Here is a 24,010-nt window from a genome sequence, read left to right as displayed (position 1 = left end):
TAATTTGTCTGTGGAGAGGGTCTGGGTTTGGGTCTGGTGTGGTTGATTGGTGATGGCGTTCTGTGTGCCTCTGGATCTGGTGTCAGATTTTGTGGGGAGGGCTAATTTCCAGATGTCTGGCAAGCGGGATGTGTCGTCACGCTTGTTCATGTTGTGAGGGTGTTTCTCTATCTCGATGGCTTCCATGATTATTCTCTTGTGGTGATGTTCCATGTTAAAGAGCAATTTGGAATCTGCAAAATTAATTTCGTGTCCTGTTTCTTTCATGTGTTGGAAAAGAGAGGAAGTTTTTTCTTCTTTTTTGACGTTTTTTCTTTTTTTTTTCTTTTTTTTTTCTTTTTTTCAGTTGGAAAACCAAGGGGTCTATGAAATACCCTGCAAAGTCTGCCCAGCCACGTACATTGGACAAACAAACAGACGAATAAATGCACGTATCGCAGAACACAAGAATGCCGTCAAAAAAGAAGAAAAAACTTCCTCTCTTTTCCAACACATGAAAGAAACAGGACACGAAATTAATTTTGCAGATTCCAAATTGCTCTTTAACATGGAACATCACCACAAGAGAATAATCATGGAAGCCATCGAGATAGAGAAACACCCTCACAACATGAACAAGCGTGACGACACATCCCGCTTGCCAGACATCTGGAAATTAGCCCTCCCCACAAAATCTGACACCAGATCCAGAGGCACACAGAACGCCATCACCAATCAACCACACCAGACCCAAACCCAGACCCTCTCCACAGACAAATTACAGACACCATCCAGTAGCCAAACCAGGGTGACACCTCCGGATGCTGCACCCCCCTGCAATCCCTACACAGATTTGGCTGGCACATACCACAAAACCACAGCTCGCCCCTATACACGAAGCCAAGCCAGAGCACAACCAAGTGCAGTACAGCCATCTTCTCAGAAAAACTCTTCACAAAGTTCAAGAGTTCAAGACACGAAGGCTTTAGCAACTAATCCACACCTAATGACCCACCTAAGTGGGATTCAGGAAATCACTCAAGAAATCACTCAAGATATCCCTCAAGTAATTAAGGAACAAAAGAAGAAAAGGCACACTAGCCTGGGAACCTCCTCTCTGCCCAGAACATTGGAGGCTATACACCACACCTCCTCAACAGTATTTATAGGAACTCAAACACTGAGATCCTGCTCTGTTCCAGTAACAAGAAGCCGAAAGCACCAGCCTGAAGATGACGAGTGAGACCTCGTCGAAACGTCGCCTAGACACCCCAACTTTTACACGGGAAGACACCCGAGGACACCAAAACCTGCATATATATATATATATATATAAAATAAAATAACAGTGATTCTCAGGGTAGTTGGAGCAGGTGGGCAGGGGAAAGCTTGACCACCAGCCTGGTAGCATCTCTGCAGGAGTTGCTCCAAAAATACGCACACAAAAATACATACAGTCACATTCTACAGCTATGCACCCACCCACCCCTAGCCAAATCTGCTCCAGCCTTCAACAAAACACACAGGTTCCTAGGTATTAAGTAAAGAGTAACTAGAGATCACTTCCTACTAGGCAAAGTTTTAGGGTGGGCACACACCTTCGTTTCCAACCAGTGCATGCCCTGAAATTTCCTGCTGGAATTCTGCATTTCCAAGGCTGTGACTCCCGAAAAACATGCTCCTTGCCTTACTGGCCCTTTTCCACCTGTCCTGGTAGAGTGGGGCCCTGACAGGCTGCTGAAGAGGTCAGACACCACCTTGGCTGTCTCTTAGTGCAGACCCAGGTCATCAAGCCTGAGCTTCCACAGCCGCCAGCCGCCATAAACCACCATTGGCAGGATTGGCAGCAACAGCAGCAGATATGTTCTATATTTATTATAATATTTTATTCTCTTGCTAATTATGCTATTTTAAATGTGCATTTTATATCTGACTTCCTTTAGTAATATTTTCTCCGGAAATGTTTTAGATAAGCTTGTGGTTCACTTTACTAGCTTAGAAGTGCATTCTGTAGTTGACCCCCTTTGCCGTTGATCTCCTTTGTAATGTTTTAATTTGAAATCTTTAAGATAGCATTTTAGTTTCCTGTTAATTACCTTGCTTTGAATAATGTTCTTCAGTAATGTTTTATTCTGGATTGTTTTATTTGATGTTTTAATGTAGATTGTGAACTGCCTTGAGATTTTTTTTTTCCTAAAAAATATCAAGTGGTAAAGAAATGACATTAATAATAATAAGTTAATACCACAAATGTTCCAGATTTTTTACTTTTTTGTGCTGCAGTGCAAGAGTGTCCCTCCAGATGGGAACATAAGGAAGCATTGCAGGACAACTAATAAAACAGAATGATGTGTGGACAGTCCGGTATAAATCCATCACTAATGCACTATTATTGCATCAATGAGATACTGTATTGCTGAATACACACACATGCACACATGGACCCCAACGGCCTGGTGGAGTTGCTCTCAGGTCCTGCTTGTGGGTTTCCCATAAGCATCTGGTTGGCCACTGTGAAAACAGGACCCTTTGGTCTCATTCAGCAGGACTCTTCTCAAGTTCTTATGACTGAAGCTGTGAAAATCAAGTGTCATGGAAACCTGTTTGCTGCCACCTGCTGGATCTGCTTTACTGCAACACCCTCAATTCTTGTATCTTGGCAAGTACCAGTGGTACCTTGGGTTACATACACTCCAGGTTACATACGCTTCAGGTTACAGACTCCGCTAACCCAGAAATAGTACCTCGGGTTAAGAACTTTGCTTCAGGATGAGAACAGAAATTGTGCTCTGGCAGTGCGGCAGCAGCAGGAGGCCCCATTAGCTAAAGTGGTGCTTCAGGTTAAGAACAGTTTCAGGTTAAGAACGGACCTCCGGAACGAATTAAGTACTTAACCCGAGGTACCACTGTAAAGCAAAGTGTGCTTATCCAAGTAAAATATTGTCTCCTGGAGTTACCTGTGAGGGAAGACAAGGATGTGGACTTGCATTTACACATCTAGACATTAGGAGGAAGTGGGGAGTTTTGAACATCATGGTATATGTGTGCTGTTATTTTTGTTTATTTATTCCAATAAATACTGCTGTTTGCTACATCTCATGTGTGGGTAACCTGAGCATCCACAATGAGGTCCCAGGTTTAGCTAGGTGGTGGCTTGACTCAGAATGAAGCAAAAGAAAGGCTTGTAATCTTTAGATTCCCACTAAAACAGCAGCAGATTTATGGCCCATTGCACCCTCTGCACAGCTCTTTTGGGGGTCCCTATTTGTTTTCCTAAATAAATGTGACTATGCCAAAAAATATGACCGAGCTAAATGCATAAGAATGAGTTCATTACTAACAAGCCTTTTCTCCCCCCCCCTTTTACTAGAATATTATTAAGCAGCACTTTTTGTTTCTAATTAACTATACAGAGAGAAGTAAAAAGAAAACACTCCCCTTTATCCAAAAGCAAACTTTATTTAAAGGCCCAACATGAATGAAAATTCAAATATTATTATTATGGTAGGACAGAGGTACTTATTTATTTTATTCTTGTAAGGGTGCTGGCAATATTGTGCCCTAAGGAGTTAAAATTGAGACATGATTCAGAATATAAGCCTCATAAGTAAATGGTGTGAGCATGCAGAGAGCAATGTAGCTACCTCCCCAATATCTCTCTTTGCATTTGATAAGGTGATTTCACAACAGTAACTTCAGTCTGGAATATAGACTGCTCAGAGGGCAGGATTCAACTAAACAGTTATGCTAGTGGGAGCCAGGGCCCCTGCACCCTCCAATGGCTGCACAGTGGCAGAGGTACGGTGTATTGAAAACTCCCAGAACAGTTTGTTGCACGGGGAGAGATTGATCCATTTGGCAAGCAGAAATGATGGGACGATGGTATTAGCAGGACACTGAATTCCACCTATTGGGCTGTAGCCAGTGCTAGTCCTACTCATGAGTAGATATGTGAATGAGCATGACTAACTTAGGTCCATTAATTTCAATTGAATGCAACTCTTCATTGCCAGGTATGGGATACGTTGAATCACAGCTTTTCTTTTATGAAAATACTAAGGAGGAGGAAGAAGAAAGTGTCTTTAGCACCAAGGGCAGGGGGCATTTTAAAAACAATAATTTGTCAAGCCATTAAAAAGAAGTAAAAAAATTTTTTAAACCAATTTATTTTACAAACATGAGACTCACAGTGCAGAGACGCCTATCTGAACCCCCCCCCCCCCGGCAATTTTACTGTGATTAAGTGACATCAGGGTTTTATTTGCTTTACTTCAATAAAAAATTGGAAAAATAAGCATAATGCATGCCACAGCAGCACACATAATGTGTAGTATTTTCCCCCTCCCTCCCTCCCTATGTATACCATTTTTACTATTAAGTGACATCAGGGTAGCAACATTGCATGACATGGTTGGTGCGAGGATTTTACAGGTGCAGAATTTGCTGCATGCAATATTCTGTTCTGGCCAGCAGATGCCAGTGCAGACTTGGTATCAATACAAAAAAACTCCAACGTGCAAATTCTGTTTTGTACATGTTCTCCGCATATCATAATCTTGTCTGTGTAATGCAGACAATGCAGTCTGTCTAATGGTGTAAGCCTTCTGAATAAATATTCAGTTTTAGGTTCTGTACAGGTTTCAGCACACAGGTGGCTAAACAGGTAAGATTTTTAATTTCCACAATTAAAACAATATACAGTAGTTGTAACTCAAGTCTGATTAGAAAATAATTAATAATACTAATAATGATTGGGAGGTGTTACTGGAGTCTATGGAGGGTCATGGGCTGCATGTGGGTGCCTAATGGCTTTGAGGCAACCAGGTCTAGCATATGCCCACTGACATTATTATGCTCTGCAAGAGCTTGGAGCTGCCATAGCCCATCCCAGCATAGATCAGAATCTGCCTCTTGCCTTTTGTAACTCTCAAAGAGTTATTATGGGGTTGGGGAAGGCCTTGAGGCCTCTAGGTCTGGCTGAGGGTCAGGGCTGGGCCCAGAACGTTGCACCACCCTAGGCCAAACTGAAAAGGCCACCGTCCGCCACCTGCCTGCACACACCCTGCCCAAAGCAGCCCAGGGAGTAGGAGGTGTGTGACAACAGGCAAATCTGTTTCCTGAGGTGACTGTCTCATCCTGCCTCATGGACAGGCCAGCTCTCCTAACAGCAAACTAACTGGGTATCAGGGCCCAAATGGCAAACACATGCGCAACGACACAATGGCCATGTTGGCTGGGGATGATGGAGGCACCAGGTAGTGGAAGGCTTCTCTAAGTCGGTACATTAAAAGCCCCCAAGGATAAAAGAACGCATCATAGGAACACCAGAAGCTGCTTTATCTAGCTTCTGACCTTGGTTCAGCTAGCTCCATACTGGCAGTAGTTCTCTAGGGTTTTCAGACAGCCCCTACCTGGAGATGATGGGGATTGAACCTGCATGCAAAACGGGCTCTACCACTGAGCTATAGTCCTCTGCCAAAGTGCCATAGAGAGGCCAAACAAACAGCATGCACTCTTGGGGCCTAACCATGGGTGTACCAAGTGGGAGGCAGAACCTCAGTTAGCTATGTATTTTTATTGATTTTTTTATTGTTGGGGGAAGCTGCCCCTCCCTGCCCCACTTGGCCATGCCCATGGGCCTAACATTTCCAGGACTCCCATGCCACCAACAAAGCCTCTCTCCTCTCTGTCTGACTGAGGGGAATGGAGGAAGGGCTTTCTGCACTTAGGAGGAGCAGGTGTGTGATAAGTAGAGGCTTACTGGGAACATCATTTTGATGCAGCAAGGGAGTGTGAGGTGGGGCAACGATGCTCTTGTATTGGGTGCAGGAAGCACTGTCTCTCTCAAGTGGCATATTTGGGGCCACGAGTTTTCCATGTTCCTGTCACGTCCCAAGCAGCATCAAGACCACTGCTGGCATTTAATAAAATGTAACCATGTCTCAGTCAGCCAAACAGAATGCACTTGGCTCCTCCTGAAGTTCAAAAGTCATGCAAATTACTTTCCCAGACACATCAGGTTGGAAACTGCATTTTTGTGGTTTTGCAAAAGACTTCCTTTTTGCTAATGGTTTCATGATGGAAACCAGCAAAATAACCAAGACTCGAGACATCTGAATCACCGTGTCTTACAAAATGAGAACAATACATGTGTTCAGGACATTGTTCTTCTTTAGTACAAATACATCCCATGTCTGCACCCTGATCTGGCTAACATGGGAAGGAAGGAAGGTCACTTGGAATTCAGACCACCACAATCAAAGTACCGCCCTAGACATAATGCATTGAATTACCACCACATTTCTAACAGGCATAGAGATTGCACAGCAACAGTGTGTGATTGTGTTAGGAATACAGGAAGCTGCCGTATACTGAGTCAAACCACTGGTCCATCTAGCCCAACCTTGTCTACACTGACTGGCAGACGCTCTCCAGAGTTTCAGGCAGGGAACATTCACAACCCCACCAGGGGCTGCTGCCCCCTGGATTGAACCCGGGACCTTTTGCATGCAAGGCACATGCTCTGCCACTGAGCTATGGCCCCTTTGCATTGCTGAATTATTTAATTGTCTTGCTGGGTCTCTAATTAAGTCCACCATTTGGTAGCCAGTATCTTTAGCAGGTGTGTGGCGCTGTGGGTAAAACCTCTGTGCCTAGGACTTGCTGATCGTATGGTCGGCGGTTCAAATCCCCGCGGCGGGGTGAGCTCCTGTCGTTCGGTCCCAGCTCCTGCCCACCTAGCAGTTCAAAAGCACTCCTAAGTGCAAGTAGATAAATAGGGACCACTTTACAGCGGGAAGGTAAACAACGTTTCTGTGTGCTGCGCTGGTGCTGGCTCGCCAGATGCAGCTTCGTCACGCTGGCCACATGACGCGGAAGTGTCTCCGGACAGCGCTGGCTCCCGGCCTCTTAAGTGAGATGGGCACACAACCCTAGAGTCGGACACGACTGGCCCGTACGGGCAGGGGTACCTTTACCTTTTTACCTTCCCATTGCAGCACTGTGATTGGAGGCAGGGAGCGGGGAGAAAATATGTATTTTACTCTTAACAGATTGCACACTTCACAGGTGGAGAGAGAACGCACGTGCGAGAGAGAGCCATGTGTGTGTGCCTGCATTTGAGTGCGTGAGAGGGCAGGAGTGCGAGAGTTTGGTGTGTTTCCATGCAAAGTGTGTGAATTTGTGAGTTGTTGATATGCAGCGTGGGCATGCGTGTGGACTGTCTGGGTGGGGTGTGCGTGTGTGTCCCTCTGTGCAGAGACATGTGGCCCTCCCTCCTGTCTTAGATCATGTGCATGCTCCATTTCTTTGTGTCAGTCCATCTCTAAAGGTGAGAAGGGATGGCACTGGAGAAGATGGCTGGGGGACGTATACTGCAGAGGTCAAGTCCTGGAGACCTCCTTGGTGATAAAACAGCAAACTACATTGAGAAGGGATGGAGTAACTGGGCATGTTCAGACAAGAGAAAGAATATGAAGGTTGGATGTATGTTGACAGTTTGCAAATAATAGGTGAAAAAGGAAAAAGGTCAACTACAGTGGATAAGGCAAGAAAATCAAAGAAGGTCAGATTTAAATGAAATGTCACTTAAAGCTTCCTGCTTTTAGGAGTGGTTCAGCCCTGGAATAAACTGAGAGGTTTTCAGTATGGTTGGACAAATATTTACGAGGGATGCTTTTAAGTAGAGGATGTTTTGCCTCGGAGCATGGGATCAGCTAAACGTCCTGTTGGATGCCTTCCAGTTCTATCAACCAGGTGTTTATTCTGTTGTTTGGTGGAAAGGAATTAAGAGGCACTCATTTTTTCGGTGGAACCTCAGGACATATATCAATAAAGGACTAACTAGCACCCAGGGCCAAATCCAGTCCCTACTTGCCATTCCAGAGATATATGGAGAGGGGCCTGCCTATGGCCATGGCTAGCAGCCCTGAGTGATGTGGGTTTCTAGGCTGCCAGCCATCACCGCCTCCTCAAACATTTTCCTACAGTAAAGCTGACCAGGACAATACTTGATGAATAGTTTGTTATTCATACCCCTAGGGACACAAGTGTGGGTCAGCAGTTTCATCTAGCAACAAATAACTTTAAACCACTTCTCTGAAAAAAAAGGGCTTTAGCTGGCCAGGATAGCAGAACAATGGCACACTTCCTGCCCTGATGGCTGGAAAAGATTATTTCTGACATTTACTTTTAACAGACCAGCTGGCTTGTGCAGCAGCATTGTCAAACAGCATTGTTCAGCGATAGCAAGTTAGGCATCCATTCATGAGATCGAGAACTCCCAAACTGCAAGAAAGAAATCACTCCCAAAGCATCCACCCCCAGAGGAAGCTGTCCGCTGCCTCCCTGAGTGATTATGCTGCTCTGGGCTTGCACCTATCTGCTGGTGATAGGTGATTCTGCCACATCCCCATAATGGATCCTGCTCTTAGCTACTGGAAGTTTGGGAAACACTGTGTTGGAAGGATGAGTCCACAAAAGTATAATATGTACCACTGCTTCACACCCCTTTGTAAGTATTATCTGAACATTGCATCTTATCATCTAGTTACTAACACACGACTGTTTCTCCTTTTTCAATATAACGTAACAGAATATCCAAGTACATTTTTGGCACGGGAACATCCTGGTGCAGGACGGGGCTTGAAGCCAGTTTAAAAGTTTGGGGGCGGGGGAAGGGATGGACAAAAAGTAATGGAGCAGTTTAAGGGGACAGTTAATAATAATAATAATAATAATAATAATAATAATAATAATAATAATAATTTATAATTTGTACCCTGCCCATCTGGCTGGGTTTCCCCAGCCACTCTGGGCGGCTTCCAACAAAGATTAAAAACACATCAAAATCTGGCAGGTCCTTTTAAAGACAAAACTGTGAAATGTTTTTAATTAACCCTTATTTTTGGAGTTGTCCTGCAACTTAGGCACATTCAAACATTTTCACTAAGCAACTTCAACAATTCTTAATTATCTTGCCAACAATTAACACAAAAAAAGGTTGTTAAAAAATCAGGAATAACCCCGTATCTTCAACGCCTTGTTTGTCCCTAGTCTCATCAACCAACAACACAACACAAGTACTTTAAACCATTTGCTCCAGAAAAAAATCTACAACTGTTTGAGTCGTGCTGTGGATTTCATTTTGGATTTCAGGGCTAGTATATTTAGCACTTGGCGGAATCGTTTTCACAATTTGTTGCAATTTTAAAAATATTTTCTCATAGAAAATTCAGCTAACCACCTGCATCTACTCCTAATTGTTCACACCCTGAATCACCCCTGAAAGACAACTGATTGACCACTGCAAACTGAGTTACTCCAGTAATACATTTCACATAGTATCTGTTATTTTCCACCACTTGGCTACACATTTTTTCCTCTGAATAGTTTCTCCTGCTGATCCTCGCTTTTGTTGCTCCTGAAAATTATCCATTGCACTTTTATGGGCAATTTACTTTGTGTGCCTGGAAAACATTTGCCTGCTTCCCTTCAGAGTCTCCTGCATTTACAAATGCTGAGTCAGAGTTTGCAACAGGATTTTTTTCTATAATGAAGAAGTACTCCAGCCACTCCTAAGATTTAAGACAGGAACACTGGAACTTCCATGTATGGCCAAACATTGTAGACCCCTGGGTATGATGAAATTTGAGGCTGTGCAGGTTTGCTGTTGTTGTTGTTGTTTAGTCGTGTCTGACTCTTCGTGACCCCATGGACCAGAGCACACCAGGCACTCCTGTCTTCCACTGCCTCCCGCAGTTTGGTCAAACTCATGCTGGTAGCTTTGAGAACACTATCAACCATCTCGTCCTTTGTCGTCCTTCTCCTTGTGCCTTCCATCTTTCCCAACACCAGGGTCTTTTCCAGGGAGTCTTCTCTTCTCATGAGGTGGCGTATTCTCATGAGTATTGGAGTCTCAGCTTCAGAATCTGTCCTTCCAGTGAGCACTCAGGGCTGATTTCCTTAAGAGTGGATAGGTTTTATCTTCTGTTGGTGCAAGTTAGTTGAATTTCTTGCTGACTTCTCAGTGGTACATTCTCCTTCCAAAACAGCAGTCTACTGATAGTAGACAAAGGGTTAGATCCAATGTTCTCTTCATCAGGGAAGGATGGTGCCACCACCTTGCCTTCCACAGAAGAGTTGCTGTTCTGGATTTACTTCCAGCAAACAAACTTATGATGAATGTTTGCTTTGAAGTTACAATGGTAATAATGGTCGTGATGAATTGGGGGCCTGCATTTCCTCCACCCAGGGGAAAATATAGCTTCATATCCTTTGCACCCCCAAGACATAAAAAATACACCTCCATGGCCAATAGTTCCTCAGCCCAGCAAGCAGAAACTCCCAGAATCCCACCTCCTTGAAGAATAGTAACTTTTGAATGGATATCATAGTCATATAGCAGGTGTTTGTTTGCCATCTCATTTGTCAGGCAGGGAAATTCTGCCTACCTTCGGAGTCCCTCAACAGTGAATTTAGATACTTAAAAACAAATTGACCAGACTTGTCAAAATTCCTTCCATTTTAGGCTCTGCCTCCTGGCCCTTCTCATGTGATGTTTTCATACTAAGCAGATTCCATTGCCAACCCACCCTAAAATATTAGCATTTGTGCCCTTGAGAACCAGAACAAAGGATTTCCTGTTTGTTTTTAATTTTTCTGTAACAAATTTAATTATTCAGGGCGTCACCCCCCTGCCCCCAGCTATAGGCCTATGCAGGACCCAATGAGTATTTTGCTGGGCTCATCACAAATTCACAACCTGGGCCTCACTCCTTTCCACACGAACACACATGTTAAGAAATGAAGGAATGTGCATGTTTTATTTCTGAAATGGCATGGCCAGTCCTCTCTCCATCTTTAAAGGCCAAAGCAGAGCACTTCTAGTTCTCAATGGATTTCAGTGTGAGAAAGAATAGCCCAAGCTTAGGCATGTTTACTTGAGCTTAATGAGGCTCATCCCAGGTAAGCGTGCAGAGAAGATGGGAGTCAGAAACATACATGTAAGTCTTTAATTGAAATCAGTGTGCTTTCTGGTCCTATGCAGAGTTAGGTGTGTGCCACAGGGGTGAGGTAGGAGATAATTTTTTGTTATATAAAGATGGGATCCAGGTTCTGCAGGTTAGGTGGGTTAAACACTAAGACTCGCTAGGCAATTTGGCTTCTCTTGACTAGGGCAGCAGCTAAATTTATACCTCATCTCTGCCAATATAGCGACTACCACATATCTCTTTACTTCTGCTCTCTGCTGCATAGGGGACTTGCTTTCCCAAACAACTCTGGCTTTTATTTTTAAATGGGGGAACAGACATAATTTGTTTTTTGTCCCAACAGCCCTGGGTGCAATCTGCAATCTGTTTTGCACCCAGTATGGTTTAACTAATATATGGAACCAGGGGTGCCAACTTGGATAAAACATGAGGGTGGGGACAGGTGAGCCCTGCATAATCGATCACATGATGCAACACACACAGTATTTGAATGACAATGCCCATAAACTTTGTGGGGGCCCTCAAATATTTTATGGGGGGAAGGGACCTCAGCCCCTAGGAGTTGGCTCCTATGTATGGGGCAATTCTATCCCCAAGTTATATTGGCAGGATATGATTGCTGCTGAGCCCCATATGCCAGAATAACTCCAAGTTATGACAATGTAAGGAAGCTATGTTGATGTTACAGTGCCTAGCTTTACATTTCCCAAAACAGTGATTGATTTGGCCAAAGCTGTAAGGTACAAAATGACCAATGAAGGGAACTGACTCAATGGTTAAAGTGCTGGACTATGACCTGTGAAACTAGGGTTTAAATCCCCACTCAGCCATGAAGCTCACTGGGTGACCTTGGGCCAGTTATCATCTTAGCCTAACCTGCCTCACAGGGTTGTTGTGAGGATGGGAGGAGGAGAACCATGTGCACCATGTTGATATGCTTAGAATATAAAGGTGGCATATAAATGTAATAAACATAAATAAATCTGTGGCATCAAAGACAATGTCCTCCGAGAGCAGCTGTTGCATGAGAGGGATCTGCCCCTCGACAAAACTATTCAGATTTACAGGTCCTCAGGAACTGTAAAAGCACAGGCCAGAAATATTGTCCATACTCTGCATATTAAGGAGCAGAGTATAAGGAAGCTAGTTTCAAAAGTGGAAATAGCTTCTCTCACTGTGAGAAGAGGCCACCTAAAATTCTGTCAGGGAAAAAGGCAGGGTATAAATAAAAATATAATAAGAATACAAAAGAAAGAACCATGCAAAAAAATGTGGAATGCCACATGGTCCTAAACCGTTCAGCATGGGGGGGGGGGGGAGCTGTTTTAACTGTGGGAATAATTTTGCAATGTGTTACCAAGCCAGAGAAAGAAAGAAAAATCAGGTGCACACTGTTGAAGATATTTCAGATGAGTTGTATGTTGATGTAGCAAAAGCAAGAAAGACTAGTGAAAGCGACTGGAGTTCCATAGTAGATACATCTGTGTCTATGCAGTTCATGCAGCAGATACAACATATATGTCTATAGTAATAATCTGATGGGTTTTTTAAAAAATCATTTCATTTTTTGTTCACATTTTATAACTTATTCAAGGTTAAAGGCTTGGCAATCTGATGACTTACTCTGGAGTCACAGGACACCGGGCCGTTCCTTAGGCCTTGAGTTTCAGTTCCAGCAGAGGGTCTTGGAGACTACTCTGAATAAAGCTTGTTTATAAAAACTACGCCTAATTATATCTTTATATCTCCTCTTTATATCTGTTGTTGACCCAGAAACATTACACAGGTGATGAGCCAAGGACCCTGAATTATAAGGGAAAGGGCATATGCAGGAGGGGACGGGAAGGTGGGCTGGTCCCAGAAGCCCTGCTACCCAAAGAACCTGTGGGACCAGTTAATTCCCTAGGCCTTGTTTCCCCAGCGCAAAAATATTTCAACCTCCCAGGATGCTGTGTAAAGCAACTGAACTTAAGGCAGAAACCCTTGAACTTCAAAAAGAGACTGCACCTTGAAACCGCTGCAGATTCAGTACCATCACTTGCGGACTGAATCAACACAATGTTTTGCTTTTTAATTGTACTAGCTGTTCATTGATACCAATACCAAAAAGATGTCTGTGTTATCAAGAGGAACTGTTGCTTTGCATGTGTGAATGGCCACTGTCAATAATGTGATTGTCAGCATTTCAGATACTTCAGTTCTTCCTGTTAACAACACCCACATCATACATATAAATGAGGCAGAGCTTATACCGTAATAAATGCAATAGGCACCCTAACCACTTAACTGGGAATAAGTCCCATTGAAAGCAATAAGACTAACTTCTGAGTAGGCATGGTTAAGACAACACTTTTAAGTTGCCACAAGACCCATTTTGGGCTGCAATCACTTATCATGGCTACACCTCTGGAAGATGAGTAATGATAATATTCACTGAAGATGTTCTGAGCTCTCAAATGGAAGAGTGGGATGCAAGCCGAATCAATAAATCATAATCATCTGGGTGTGGGAGTTGTCACATTTAATCTGTTTTAATGTTTATATTACATGTTTTTAATGAATAACTACTGTGGAACAGGGTTACTAATGTAAACACAATAAAACGGTGGTTGGCAATAATAATAACCTTATGCCTGAGTAAATGTGTTGTGCAGCCTTATCTGAGAGTAAGCCCTATTAAATGCAATAGGACTTACCCTTCTTAGCAGACATAGTTAGGCCGGCACCTTTAAAATGTCACACCACTTGTTGTTTTCAGCTGCAAGAACGTAACGCGGCCACGCCTCTGGAAGGGAATAATAACAATATCCTTATGCCTGAATTAGGCATCCTACCGCATTAACCTGGGAGTAAGCCCCGCTGAAATGCAGTAAGACTTACCCCTGAGTAGGTATGCTTAGGACCGCGCTTTTAACTTGACAGAAGACTCGCTGTTCTTTGCCTCAAGAGATAAGCACGGCCACACCTCCGGAAGACGAATACCTAATTAAAATAAAATAAAAATACTTGTTACTAATGAATAATGCAGCACTAATACTACTAATAAAACAAGACTACGTATTAGGACTAATAAATAATGCAGCGCTGCTCGGCCCCTCCCCCCGCATTCCTCCTCTCCGTCCCGCCCCCGAGCCTGTCATTCCCCGCCCAAGCCCCTCCCCCTCGGCGCCCGGCTGAGGAGCCGCCGCCACCGCCGCTCCTGCTGTTGGCGTTTCCGGACTGCCGCCGCCTCCAACCGCCTGCTGCTGCCGCCACCGCCGTCGACGACGCTCCCCGAGCGAAGCGTAGCCCGGCCGGGGCGGGGGAAAGGGCTGCTGCTCGCGGCCGGCTCTCGTCGCTCGGCCTGGGGGAGGCTTGTCAGCCGCGGCGGGCAGGTGAGCGGACCGAGCGGGGAGCCTCCGCCTTCCTCCTTCTCCGGGCCTGGAGCTGCCTCACGGAGGCCGGGCGGGAGGGCGAGAGGGCGCCGTCGTCGTGAGGGAATGAGGGGAGGCCGGGGTGCGGTGGGGGGGGGGGAGAGGCGCATGAACCACGCTGTCCCCTGTGAGGGGGGAAAAAGGGGAGGCGCGCGGCAAAAAGGCCCCGTGTTTGTCGGGGGGGGGGCGGGTGTTTCCCTCTTCGGGGGTGGCAGCGGCTGAGGAGAGGGGGCTGCAGCAGCAGGAGGAGGAAGCGAATGGGGAGGTGGGGGAAACCTTTAGGCAGTCCCTGGGAGGGGGCGCTGTGGAAGCCTAGACCCCCCACACCTATCCTCCTCCCCCCTCGCTTTGGGGGGTTTCAGAGAGAGGGGAAAGCTCTGCAATCCGTGCGGGGGGGGCAAGGGGGTGTCGAGGAGTTTCTGGAGCGACCCTCCCACCCCCGCGGTCTGCCGGCCCTTTTTCTCTTATTTATTTATTTTAAGGTGGGCTAATTCCGAGCGGGACTGCGCCTGCGCGAATTCCAATGCATCTTCCTGTGCAGAATAAGTGACCCAGCCCTGCGAAGAAGGCTCCTCTCCGGGCAGCAGCTCTCTTTAGGAGGGAGAAAAGCCAGTGCGTGTGAGGGCAGGCCGGCAGGCTGGATACTAGTGTGCCAGGCCCTCGGAGAGAGAGGGAGGGGGGGGAGGCCTATTCTAATCTCTCTCTCGCTCCCTGGAGCCAGCCTCCCAGAGCAAAACATGACACCGTCACACAGGCCAAGAAAAGGGCCCCGGGATTCCTGGCTTGGGTGAGGACACCCTCTTCTCTGCCTTACAAGCGCTCTCCCTCTATTTCTCCCTGACGCTTGTGATCATTTTTGGAAAGCTGGGAACTGGAAATGTTAGCCCGCAAACCCCTTTTTGTCCAACGCTGGCAGAAGCCTCCTCACCCCCGCCCCCCGCGCTTTTAAAGTTGACATGCATTGTCGAAGTCTAATCCCTTGGTCTTCAGAGCTGGTTGGCTGGGTTGCAGCCTGACCCTTGCGGCATTGCCACATTACAGATGGTAAAATAAACAAACGCCCCAATGCATGTTTAGCCTAAAGGGGGGGTTGGGATCTTAAAAGGGTGGGAAGACTGAACCTACGTTGGTAGATTTGGAACTACTTTTGAATCTGTGGGTTTTAGCAATTCTAGGGTGATCTTATTTAAGTGTGATGTAGAGATGTCCCTTTAATTGGTTGGTGTGGGGATGATGCTGATTGTAATACTGCTGGGTGGTTTTGGCTTATTCTAAAGCTGGGGACATCCCTGAAGGTTTTGTTTGTTGTAGCATCTTATCAATGCCTGGTAAACTGTCTTCAGCTGCAATTTCCTCACTAACACAATACCCTTGGTGAATGATTTGTTGTTTGAGGTACAAGGGTGAAATACATGTTTTGTTAGAATGGTAAAAGCTTCTTTTACCTAATCACAAAACTATGAACCAATAAAGCTGCTTTGTTGACATTAAAGTTTTTAAAAGTTCTCTTTAGAGAGAGAACCATATTAGTAATAACAGCTTTTTAGAATGTGGTTGAATTTTCATTAATTTCCTTCAAGTATACCAATAAGCGAGATGTAGTTCAGACTACTTTTAGCAAAATTTGTGTTGTTGAACATTAAGAAGCCCCTTAACATAGTAATTCTTGCCATTAAACTGGAAGGCTATCACTGTAGAGTTCTGAATGGTATACTCCATAGTTGTAAAATATGTAATCTCACTTTGTTCTTTATTGAATAAAAGTACTGAAATGCACATGACATCAGATTCTGCAGCTTGCAAACCTAACACATTACTGAGTACTCCCCCTCCCTCACTTGTGAGGGGCTTTAATTTCTTTCTTTGTGTTAATGCATTTTCAATTTTAAAAATTGTCTATGATACAAAATTTTATAGAGTCATGGTTGTGAATTTGCTTCCCCATATCATTTTTGTAGTGCTTCTAAAGTCATTGGTTTCTGATAACATACTAAGTATTCTGCTTTTCCAGATGGATAGTCGCCACACTGTATCTTACAATAACCAAAGTGTTATGCAAATGCATAATGCTAATTTAAAGAAGTGTGGAAACAGATTGTAAATATATACTTGTTTGGCAGATAAGGAACAGTTTTAAGAAATGAATGGTAGCAGTTCAACAGATTATAATGGCAGTAGAGCAAGTGGCTGTTGAGTTTAGCTCTAAGGAATTAGTTTTTTGTCTATAATGGGATCTGGTTCTTACATTAGCTTCTAAATGAGGCATTGTATGTTTATAGTTGCAGACTAGGCACTTGGAAGCAAGTCTCATAAGTATTGAGGCATTCTTTTGAGTAAATGAGCATAGGGATAGGTTTCACATGGGACACAACTGAGAGGGGAAAGGGAAGCAAAACAGACCAATGGCATTGCTTTTCTTTTCTTTTTTTCTTCTTCCATGCAGTTATTTGAAGGTAATGAGCATTGAACATTGGAGGAAGTTTTTGTACTGAAGGATCTCAAGTACTTTTATATGTGGTAATAATTGAGCATCTAGTCCAAGAAAATCTTTGTACAGTTGGTAAAAATTTAAAGTTGTACCATATGCTTGTAATGAGAGAAACCCCTGTCTTCTGTAATGGGGTAATTTTATGATAGTTGGATCCTGATTCTAGATTCTAATTACAAAAGCTGCCACAAAGTTTACCATAAGCCTTTATTGCATGTTGCATGACATTGTGGTTCACTTCTAAAAGTACGCTGGGGTTAGTTCTTAATGCAGTTGATCTAGTTAGGCAAACTCGCTGCTAGAAAATGGCAAGAGTGAGGCCAAAGGAAGTAATCCCAACTTGATGTAAAGATAGGTTAGCATTCAAGATAGTTGTATCAAGGAGATCATGGTTCAAATTCTAGTAGATTTAGGAGGAAGCACTAGGTACAGGTGAGTTCACCTTTTGACTGCTGTGCCCTATCTGTTCCTGTGCCCTATCTGCTCCTCCTCCTCAGTTAGGGGATTTGTTAGGTGTGCTCCCCTGCCCCTGTGAGGTGTGCATCCCGTCAGAAGTGTGTGCTGTAGCTTACAGAGAGGAGTATGTATGTGATGGAGGTGTCTGGGTTCACAGCTATAGACAGTGATCGTAATTTAGGTTTTCATTAATCCCACACACAGGTATACAAGGAAACAATTCATGGGTCTATATTGCCTCTGGCATGATTTCAGATTGAAGCTTTTCCTCTTTAGAGATTGTTACAAGAATCCATTTCAGCCTGCTGAGTGAGAATGCATCATCTGGGCAGAATGGTTGGCTGTTGTGATTGAGAGCTGTGTGTGACACATGTGACTGTGTGTGTAGTGAAACCAGGTACCCATGTCTTCATAAGATCGAACCCCTTCACTTCCTTTTGCATCTGTGTGCTCAGAGTTCATTTGGGACGAATTGTACATGGACTTAATATAGAGCTGATACCTGGGCACTGCATCGACAGTTTCTCTGAGCTCCAAATGTTAAATGTCAGAAATTGTCCAGATGACATAATTCTCCCCCTGCCCTCATAGTGTGAATACAGATGCATATAGTAGGAACCATTGTGACCTTTTCTTTCCATTGTATACCTCATTAGCATGATTCATACTTTCGTCTCCTTCAGTGTACATACAGCTGCAACATGAATCAGTTATTCCTCTATTAACTATATATAAAAATCCCTGTGGGAGCTGTTCATATAGTCATTCCCCTAAGCATTTTACTTCATTAATTCCAATGGGTGGGCTACAAGTGGTAGCCAATGGTTTATTCCTGGCTTACCACTTACGATAAACAACTCCTGATTTGTTGATCTCTGTCCTGAAAAAGAAACTGCTTTTACATTCTCAATATTAGCATCTGCATTTTGTCTTTATGTGACTGGCTGGATATATATGGTTTATGTATTGTGTAATACCAACATATTCAAGTTCTTACAGATGCAGGATTTTTCTTTTATTGGTTCTCAGTTCTGCCTGTTTTGTTCATATGAGGAATGGTACCTAGGCAAGTCTAGTTTAAAGTAAGTGCAGATGCCCCAGAACTGCTGTTAGATCTGATGCAGCTTAGGCAGGAAACGTTTCCCATTGGTTTGCAATCCCTTTATTAAATAACTATTTCAGGGGCTTTCAGCTCAGCACTTGTGGGTACCATAGTGCCAAGAAGGCCGCCCTTGCAGTCCATGAGGCAATGTGAAGCATTGATCCAGACATTCACTGAGCTGTTGCCACCCACCAACCACATGGAGCTGACAGTGGATGCTTCCTTACATGGAAGGCCTGTTTAAAAAAATCTGGTGGGGGAAGAGTGAGTGACCTTGCCTTTCAGCCACATGGTGGTGGGCACTTCTTTTGTTCCATGCGGAGGCAAAAAAACCTAACTAAACAAAAATTGGTGGGGGGGGGGAGGGTACATCAGGAATAGTCCTGTTCACTCAAGTTAGTGTGCTGTTGCTGGCCAGCCTCATTTCACTGGTGGCTGGCACTTCCTTTCCCTGTTGGAGGGACTTCTTTAAAACAAATGCCAGGTGGGGGAAGAACCACATTTCTTCAATTTGCTTGAAGTTGCTGCAACCATTTTGAGCTAGGAATGGGCACTTCCTTTCTCTCTGAGGGGCTTTAAAAAAAGTTGCACAGGAAGGGAAAGGGATGAGTGAACAGGTCTGTTTATTGTTGCTGCCAGCCATGGGGCTGGTGGCAGGCATATCCTTCACTGCATGTATGTGTGGTCTTTTTGTGTGTGAGAGGGTGGAGGGGAAGGTGTATATGTGTGGTTTCTGTTACATAGGATAGATTTTTATGCAATGTGTTTGGATGAGGGAGAGATGCAGTTGGGCAGAGGCAAGTTGTGTGTGGCTGTGTAGATGTGAGGGTGAAATGCATGTATATCTATAGTCTGCATGTATATGGTGAGTGCAATGTGTGTGCATGAGAGTGTGGTGTGGCCACCTTGTATACTTTCTCTGGTACTGGGGAATGCTTATTCTTGTTAGACAACAAATTTCTGATGTGATGGTCAAATTGGTTTGATATATCAAACTGTGATGCTTTATCTTTAAATCAAGATTGAGAAGGTGGGAAATTTAAGATTGGTTAATTAACCTTTCTGGGCTTTTTAAAAGCAGTAACTGAGATTAAATGTACAGACATTCTTAAGGAGCTAAACCTCGCAAGTCTAGTTGTAATTGAATTTTGTTTGCTTCCAAGACACAGATGGAGACAAACAATTATTTTAAGATTTAAAAGAGAAATTTAGATTCCATGGCATGTTGTACACTCTCTTGTCTCATTGTAACTGTCAAACAGGATTTGCAAGTTTTTGAAATGGTAAAGAAGTCTAAAAACCTGAAAAGTGATGTGTGCACATACCACAAGTAGTGATCATTCTTCCAGTCTGACTTCAACTTTGCTTTATTTATTTTTCCTTGCAGCTCAAGTTTAAAAATTCTTTTTTCAAGTTTGATACACTACTAAGAATGTTATTTAAACAAGTAAGTTTTGTTAAAAGATTGTATACTATAACAGAAAATAGCCTAATATTCCAAGCGGTACTGATTTTACCTTGGTTGCATTTATTGCTTACTCCAGTATATACAATCAGTACTAATGAAAATGTTTTATCCAGAACTGGCCAGTCCCATCTGTAGGGTATCAGGTTACTGCAGCAAAACTATGACTTCTCATCCAACCCAGTCTCTTTTGTGCCTTTATGGAAGCAGTTATATTCAGATAAATTTTTCTCATAATAGATCCACTGAAATTGATGTATTTGAGTTGTATGTCCATTAATTTCAATGAGTCTACTCTGAGTAGAACTAATATTGAATACAACCCAGAAGGTCATAGAATCACAGGTGTCAGAGGGGATCTACAGAAACCACTTCTGCCAGGGGGATGCAAACTCACTGCCTCTGCTGACTGACTTGTGCTGCAAGCTATGATTATTGGGTGTTAGACAGTTTCTTGCACGGAGTAGCTCTGCAAGTATGTGGATAGTCACAGTATTCCAGGTTTGCTTACACCATTATGTTTTTGGCAGTTTTATTTTTGATCACCTTTTGTAGTGATCTAGAATTTGCCTTTTTTCACAGTTTCTGCATACTGGTTTGACATTTACATTGAGTTATCTACCGTGACCAAAAATCTCGTTCCCAATCATTCATTCATACCCCATCTTAGGAAAAGCTAAGATTGTTATCTTCAATGTACATCACTTTACACTTGTTTGCATTGAGCCTCATATGCCATTTGTTGCCCATGCACAGTTTTGGGAGGTACTCTTGGAGTTCTTTGCAACCTGTTATACTTTATACTACCCTGAATAATTTTGTACAGTATCTGTAAATTTGGCTATATCACTGCCATTCCTGGACCATTTACAACCTAGTTAAAAATCACTAGTTCTAGGGTAGGTCCTTGGGAAAGCTCCATTTACACCACTTTATTGTGAGAACTTTGTGTTTATTTATTTCTGTGCTTTGCTTCATGTTCTTTAACCAGGTACCAAGCCATATCCATAACTTGTAAGTTTACTCAGGAGGCTTTCATGATGGACTTTCTTAAAAGTTTTTTGGAAGTTCATGTATACAGTGTTGGATCACCCCAATCTATGTGCTTTTGTAGAACTCTATACACTCTAAACCAGAGAGCCTAGAGCTTGCCGATCAGAAGGTTGGCGGTTCAAATCCCTGTGACAGGGTGAGCTCCTGTTGCTCGGTCCCTGCTCCTGCCAACCTAGCAGTTTGAAAGAACGTCAAAGTGCAAATAGATAAATAGGTACCACTCCAGCGGGAAGGTAAACGGTGTTTCCGTGCGCTGCTCTGGTTCGTCAGAAGTGGCTTGGTCATGCTGGCCACATGACCCGGAAGCTGTACACCGGCTCCCTTGGCCAATAAAGCAAGATGAGCACCTCAACCCCAGAGTCGTCCACAACTGGACCTAATGGTCAGGGGTCCCTTTACCTTTATACAGGGTTAGTGAGACAGAATTTACCTCTGCTGAACCTGTGTTAATCCTTCACATTATTTTGTATGCTTGATAATCATGCTGTCCACCAATTTCCCCAGAACTAAGCTGAAATTAATTGCCCTGTCACTTTCTGGAACATCGCCCCAACCCCCAAATCATTTTTTAAAAATGATTTTACGTTACCTGTTTCTAGTCTCCTGGTACATAGGCTGGTTGTAGTAAAAAGTTAAGTTTTGCTTTTTGTTTTGTTTTGTTTTGTTTTTAGAAGACTAGTACAGTAATTTCTTATTTAAGTTTATTAAAAACAATTGAGTGGATACAATACAATGCAGACCTGGTAATTTGTTAATTTGTAAATAAGAAAGGAAGTTCATTCTTGCAGCTTGATACTCAAATTCAGGCCTTCCCAGTAGTTCAGACATTTTTCCTGTCCCTAACTAGAATGGAAACATCAGGATAAGAAAATAAAACTCCGGTTTCTCTCTTACTTAGTAAACCTGAGTCAAACTGCACTGTTGGGTATGGTGATAAGGCAAACATGATGAGTCACAAATCCTTATCTGTATGGGAAGGTAACATACTTGACCTCTGCTGTTTTGAAATAAAACCGGTGCTTGGTTTTGTGGTTTTAAAAAGGTTTTGATCTGCTAAGTGAAACACTGTGATTTGCAGATGTTGCTGTATATGAAATCTAGTCTAGCCACTAATTATTAAATTTTTTGCTGTTAAAAGAATGTTGCATTCTTGTGGTGAAGGATTGGTATGATGGAGTAAATCTGTAGTCAACACATTGGCAGTTTGGGAGGGATGCACAGTGTTTCTTCTTTGAAGACTGAGCAAAGAAAAATACTTTCCAATTTAGTTCTGGAAATGATGTGCCTTTTGCTTGAAAATACAAGGCTGGTCCAGATTTTATGGGCCGCTTGGTCTCTCCTCTCTTTGTTTGTTTCGCTTCAAGGGGAGTCATGACAGAGGTTTATAAAGTTATGCCGTTGTTTTTGTCTAGTTTCACTTTTCATATTGTTTGTGGCTATATTCCTGTACACCCTTACCTGAAAGTAAGTCCCTTGGAACTCACTGGTGCTTGCTTTTCAGTATATATGCATAGAGTTGCACTATTAGCATTGCCTAGGAAGGATGCAGCAAGTCTTGTTTAAGATTTTTGATGCCATTCGGTGATTTCACATTACATATTTTTGAAAAGTTTTTGACTTTTTGCTGTGCATTTGGACACTGCTTGAGATCTTGTAACCACAACCAAGAACTAAAATAAAGATACAAAAACCTAACAGAAACAACCCTCCCCCTGCTAACAAAATACCCCAGACACCCCAGACCTACTTCTCATCATTGGCTGCCAGTCATGATAGCTGCAGCCTTTTGGAACTGGACTCCACCAACATCCGTCCCCTCTCCCTGCATAAGAATGAGACACTAGTAGTACATACACGCTATGTTAAGGATGGAGAACTCTTGTCCCTCCAGACGTAGATTGATGAGCACCTGTTTTGCATACAGAAGGTCCCAGGTTCAACTCAACTTCTCCAGACAGGAGTGGGAATGTCCTCTGTCTTAAAACCTGGAGATCTCCCAGCAGTCAGAGTAGATCAGGGGGTAGGCAACCACAAGCAGCCCACAGGGGTCGTTTAACTGGCCCACAAGCCGCCCCCAAACCAAGCCACCCTTTTGGTGAGTCCCTGTGTGCTGCGCTAAACCAGCGCAGGAACTTGCTTCCCCTGCACTGGAAATTGCGTCTGTGCAGATGCAGACGCCGGAAATCACGGGGGTGCGCGTGATCCGGCGCACAGAGGGAACTCTGCTGGAGTGAACTAGCTCAGGTCAGGTAAACCTTGCCGACCACTGGAGTAGATTGTCTTCTGCAAGATGAACAGTGGTCTGACTTTGTATAAGACATCTTGCTATGTTCTGTGTTTCAAATTATCAAGCTGTGCCATAGATTGAACAGGAAGTGTGTGCATGTGCGTGTGTGTGCAGTTTTGCGTCCCTAGCCAATTACTTAAAATGGGGCACATTTGTGCTAAAATGGTAGCATGCTTCCATTTTGACCTGAAATAGGAAAGCATGGTTCACATGAGTTGTTCCCAGTTCTTTGTGCAGTGGAATCCTGTGGGGTGAACAGGAGAAAGTGGGGTGGTCTCTTCTGAGCAATGGATTATTTTTATTTTGCTTATTAACATTCCCACAGGGCTGTATGTGTTTGATCCTGTGCCAGCACATTTCAGAGTTGCACAATAAATTGCTTAGAATATTATGTGATGCAAATAGTGATGGTTTTACCGGATTCTCCTCCTGCTTTGTAAGAAGAAAGCACACAACTTTTACTCATTTCCAGTAGTTGTGTATTGTAAGCATTAGCTACATACCGGTACTTTCATTTTGTTGGAACTGGAGAATGGCTACTTGCCAGAAAATGACGGCTAGATTATTCAAAATGTAGACATGGGAATGTAGACTTTAATAAAGTGTCCATATTTGCAACAGAGTCCAGAGAGATGAAAGAGGGTATTGTAGGTTGGATTATATTTTGTCAAGCCAAATCCAGTTTTCTCAGCCCATACCAGGAAAATGACTGCTTTTCAGTTATCTCAATTTCTTAAGTATTTGTTGTGTTAACTTCCCTTTGAGCACATGTATGT

At 43.5% G+C, this 24,010-nt stretch overlaps 2 protein-coding genes and 1 long non-coding RNA gene across 6 annotated transcripts in view; 1 reads left to right on the top strand and 2 right to left on the bottom strand.

Moving 5' to 3' along the window:
• Positions 1-1,405, bottom strand: part of GPI (glucose-6-phosphate isomerase) — a 33,966-nt gene extending 32,561 nt beyond the window's left edge. The window contains exon 1 of the mRNA XM_083452906.1: positions 1,377-1,405. Within this exon, the coding sequence (XP_083309032.1) occupies positions 1,377-1,390 (14 nt within the window). The 5' untranslated portion in view covers positions 1,391-1,405. The remainder of the gene's footprint in view (positions 1-1,376) is intronic.
• LOC310683259 overlaps positions 1-14,055 on the bottom strand; it is a 179,570-nt gene extending 165,515 nt beyond the window's left edge. The window contains exons 1-3 of one of the 4 annotated variants that reach the window (XR_014514328.1): positions 13,851-14,055; positions 13,667-13,755; positions 9,730-10,038 (exon numbers count right to left, since the gene is read on the bottom strand). This is a non-coding gene — a long non-coding RNA (uncharacterized lncRNA). Of the gene's footprint in view, positions 1-6,996; positions 10,039-12,739; positions 12,774-13,666; positions 13,756-13,850 lie in introns of those variants that run through there. The other 3 variants (XR_014514329.1, XR_014514330.1, XR_014514331.1) reach the window with 3 other exon arrangements.
• A 58-nt stretch (positions 14,056-14,113) lies between these two features.
• The window catches only part of GARRE1 (granule associated Rac and RHOG effector 1), a 53,807-nt gene continuing 43,910 nt past the window's right edge, over positions 14,114-24,010 (top strand). The window contains exon 1 of the mRNA XM_083452837.1: positions 14,114-14,344. The gene's annotated coding sequence lies outside the window, so the exon portion shown is untranslated. The remainder of the gene's footprint in view (positions 14,345-24,010) is intronic.

The sequence above is a fragment of the Podarcis tiliguerta genome, assembly GCF_965153285.1.
Source record: "Podarcis tiliguerta genome assembly, chromosome: 8".
Lineage (NCBI taxonomy): Eukaryota > Metazoa > Chordata > Lepidosauria > Squamata > Lacertidae > Podarcis > Podarcis tiliguerta.
Note: the sequence above shows the minus strand (reverse complement) of the source record. Positions and strands in the feature narration are given on the sequence as shown.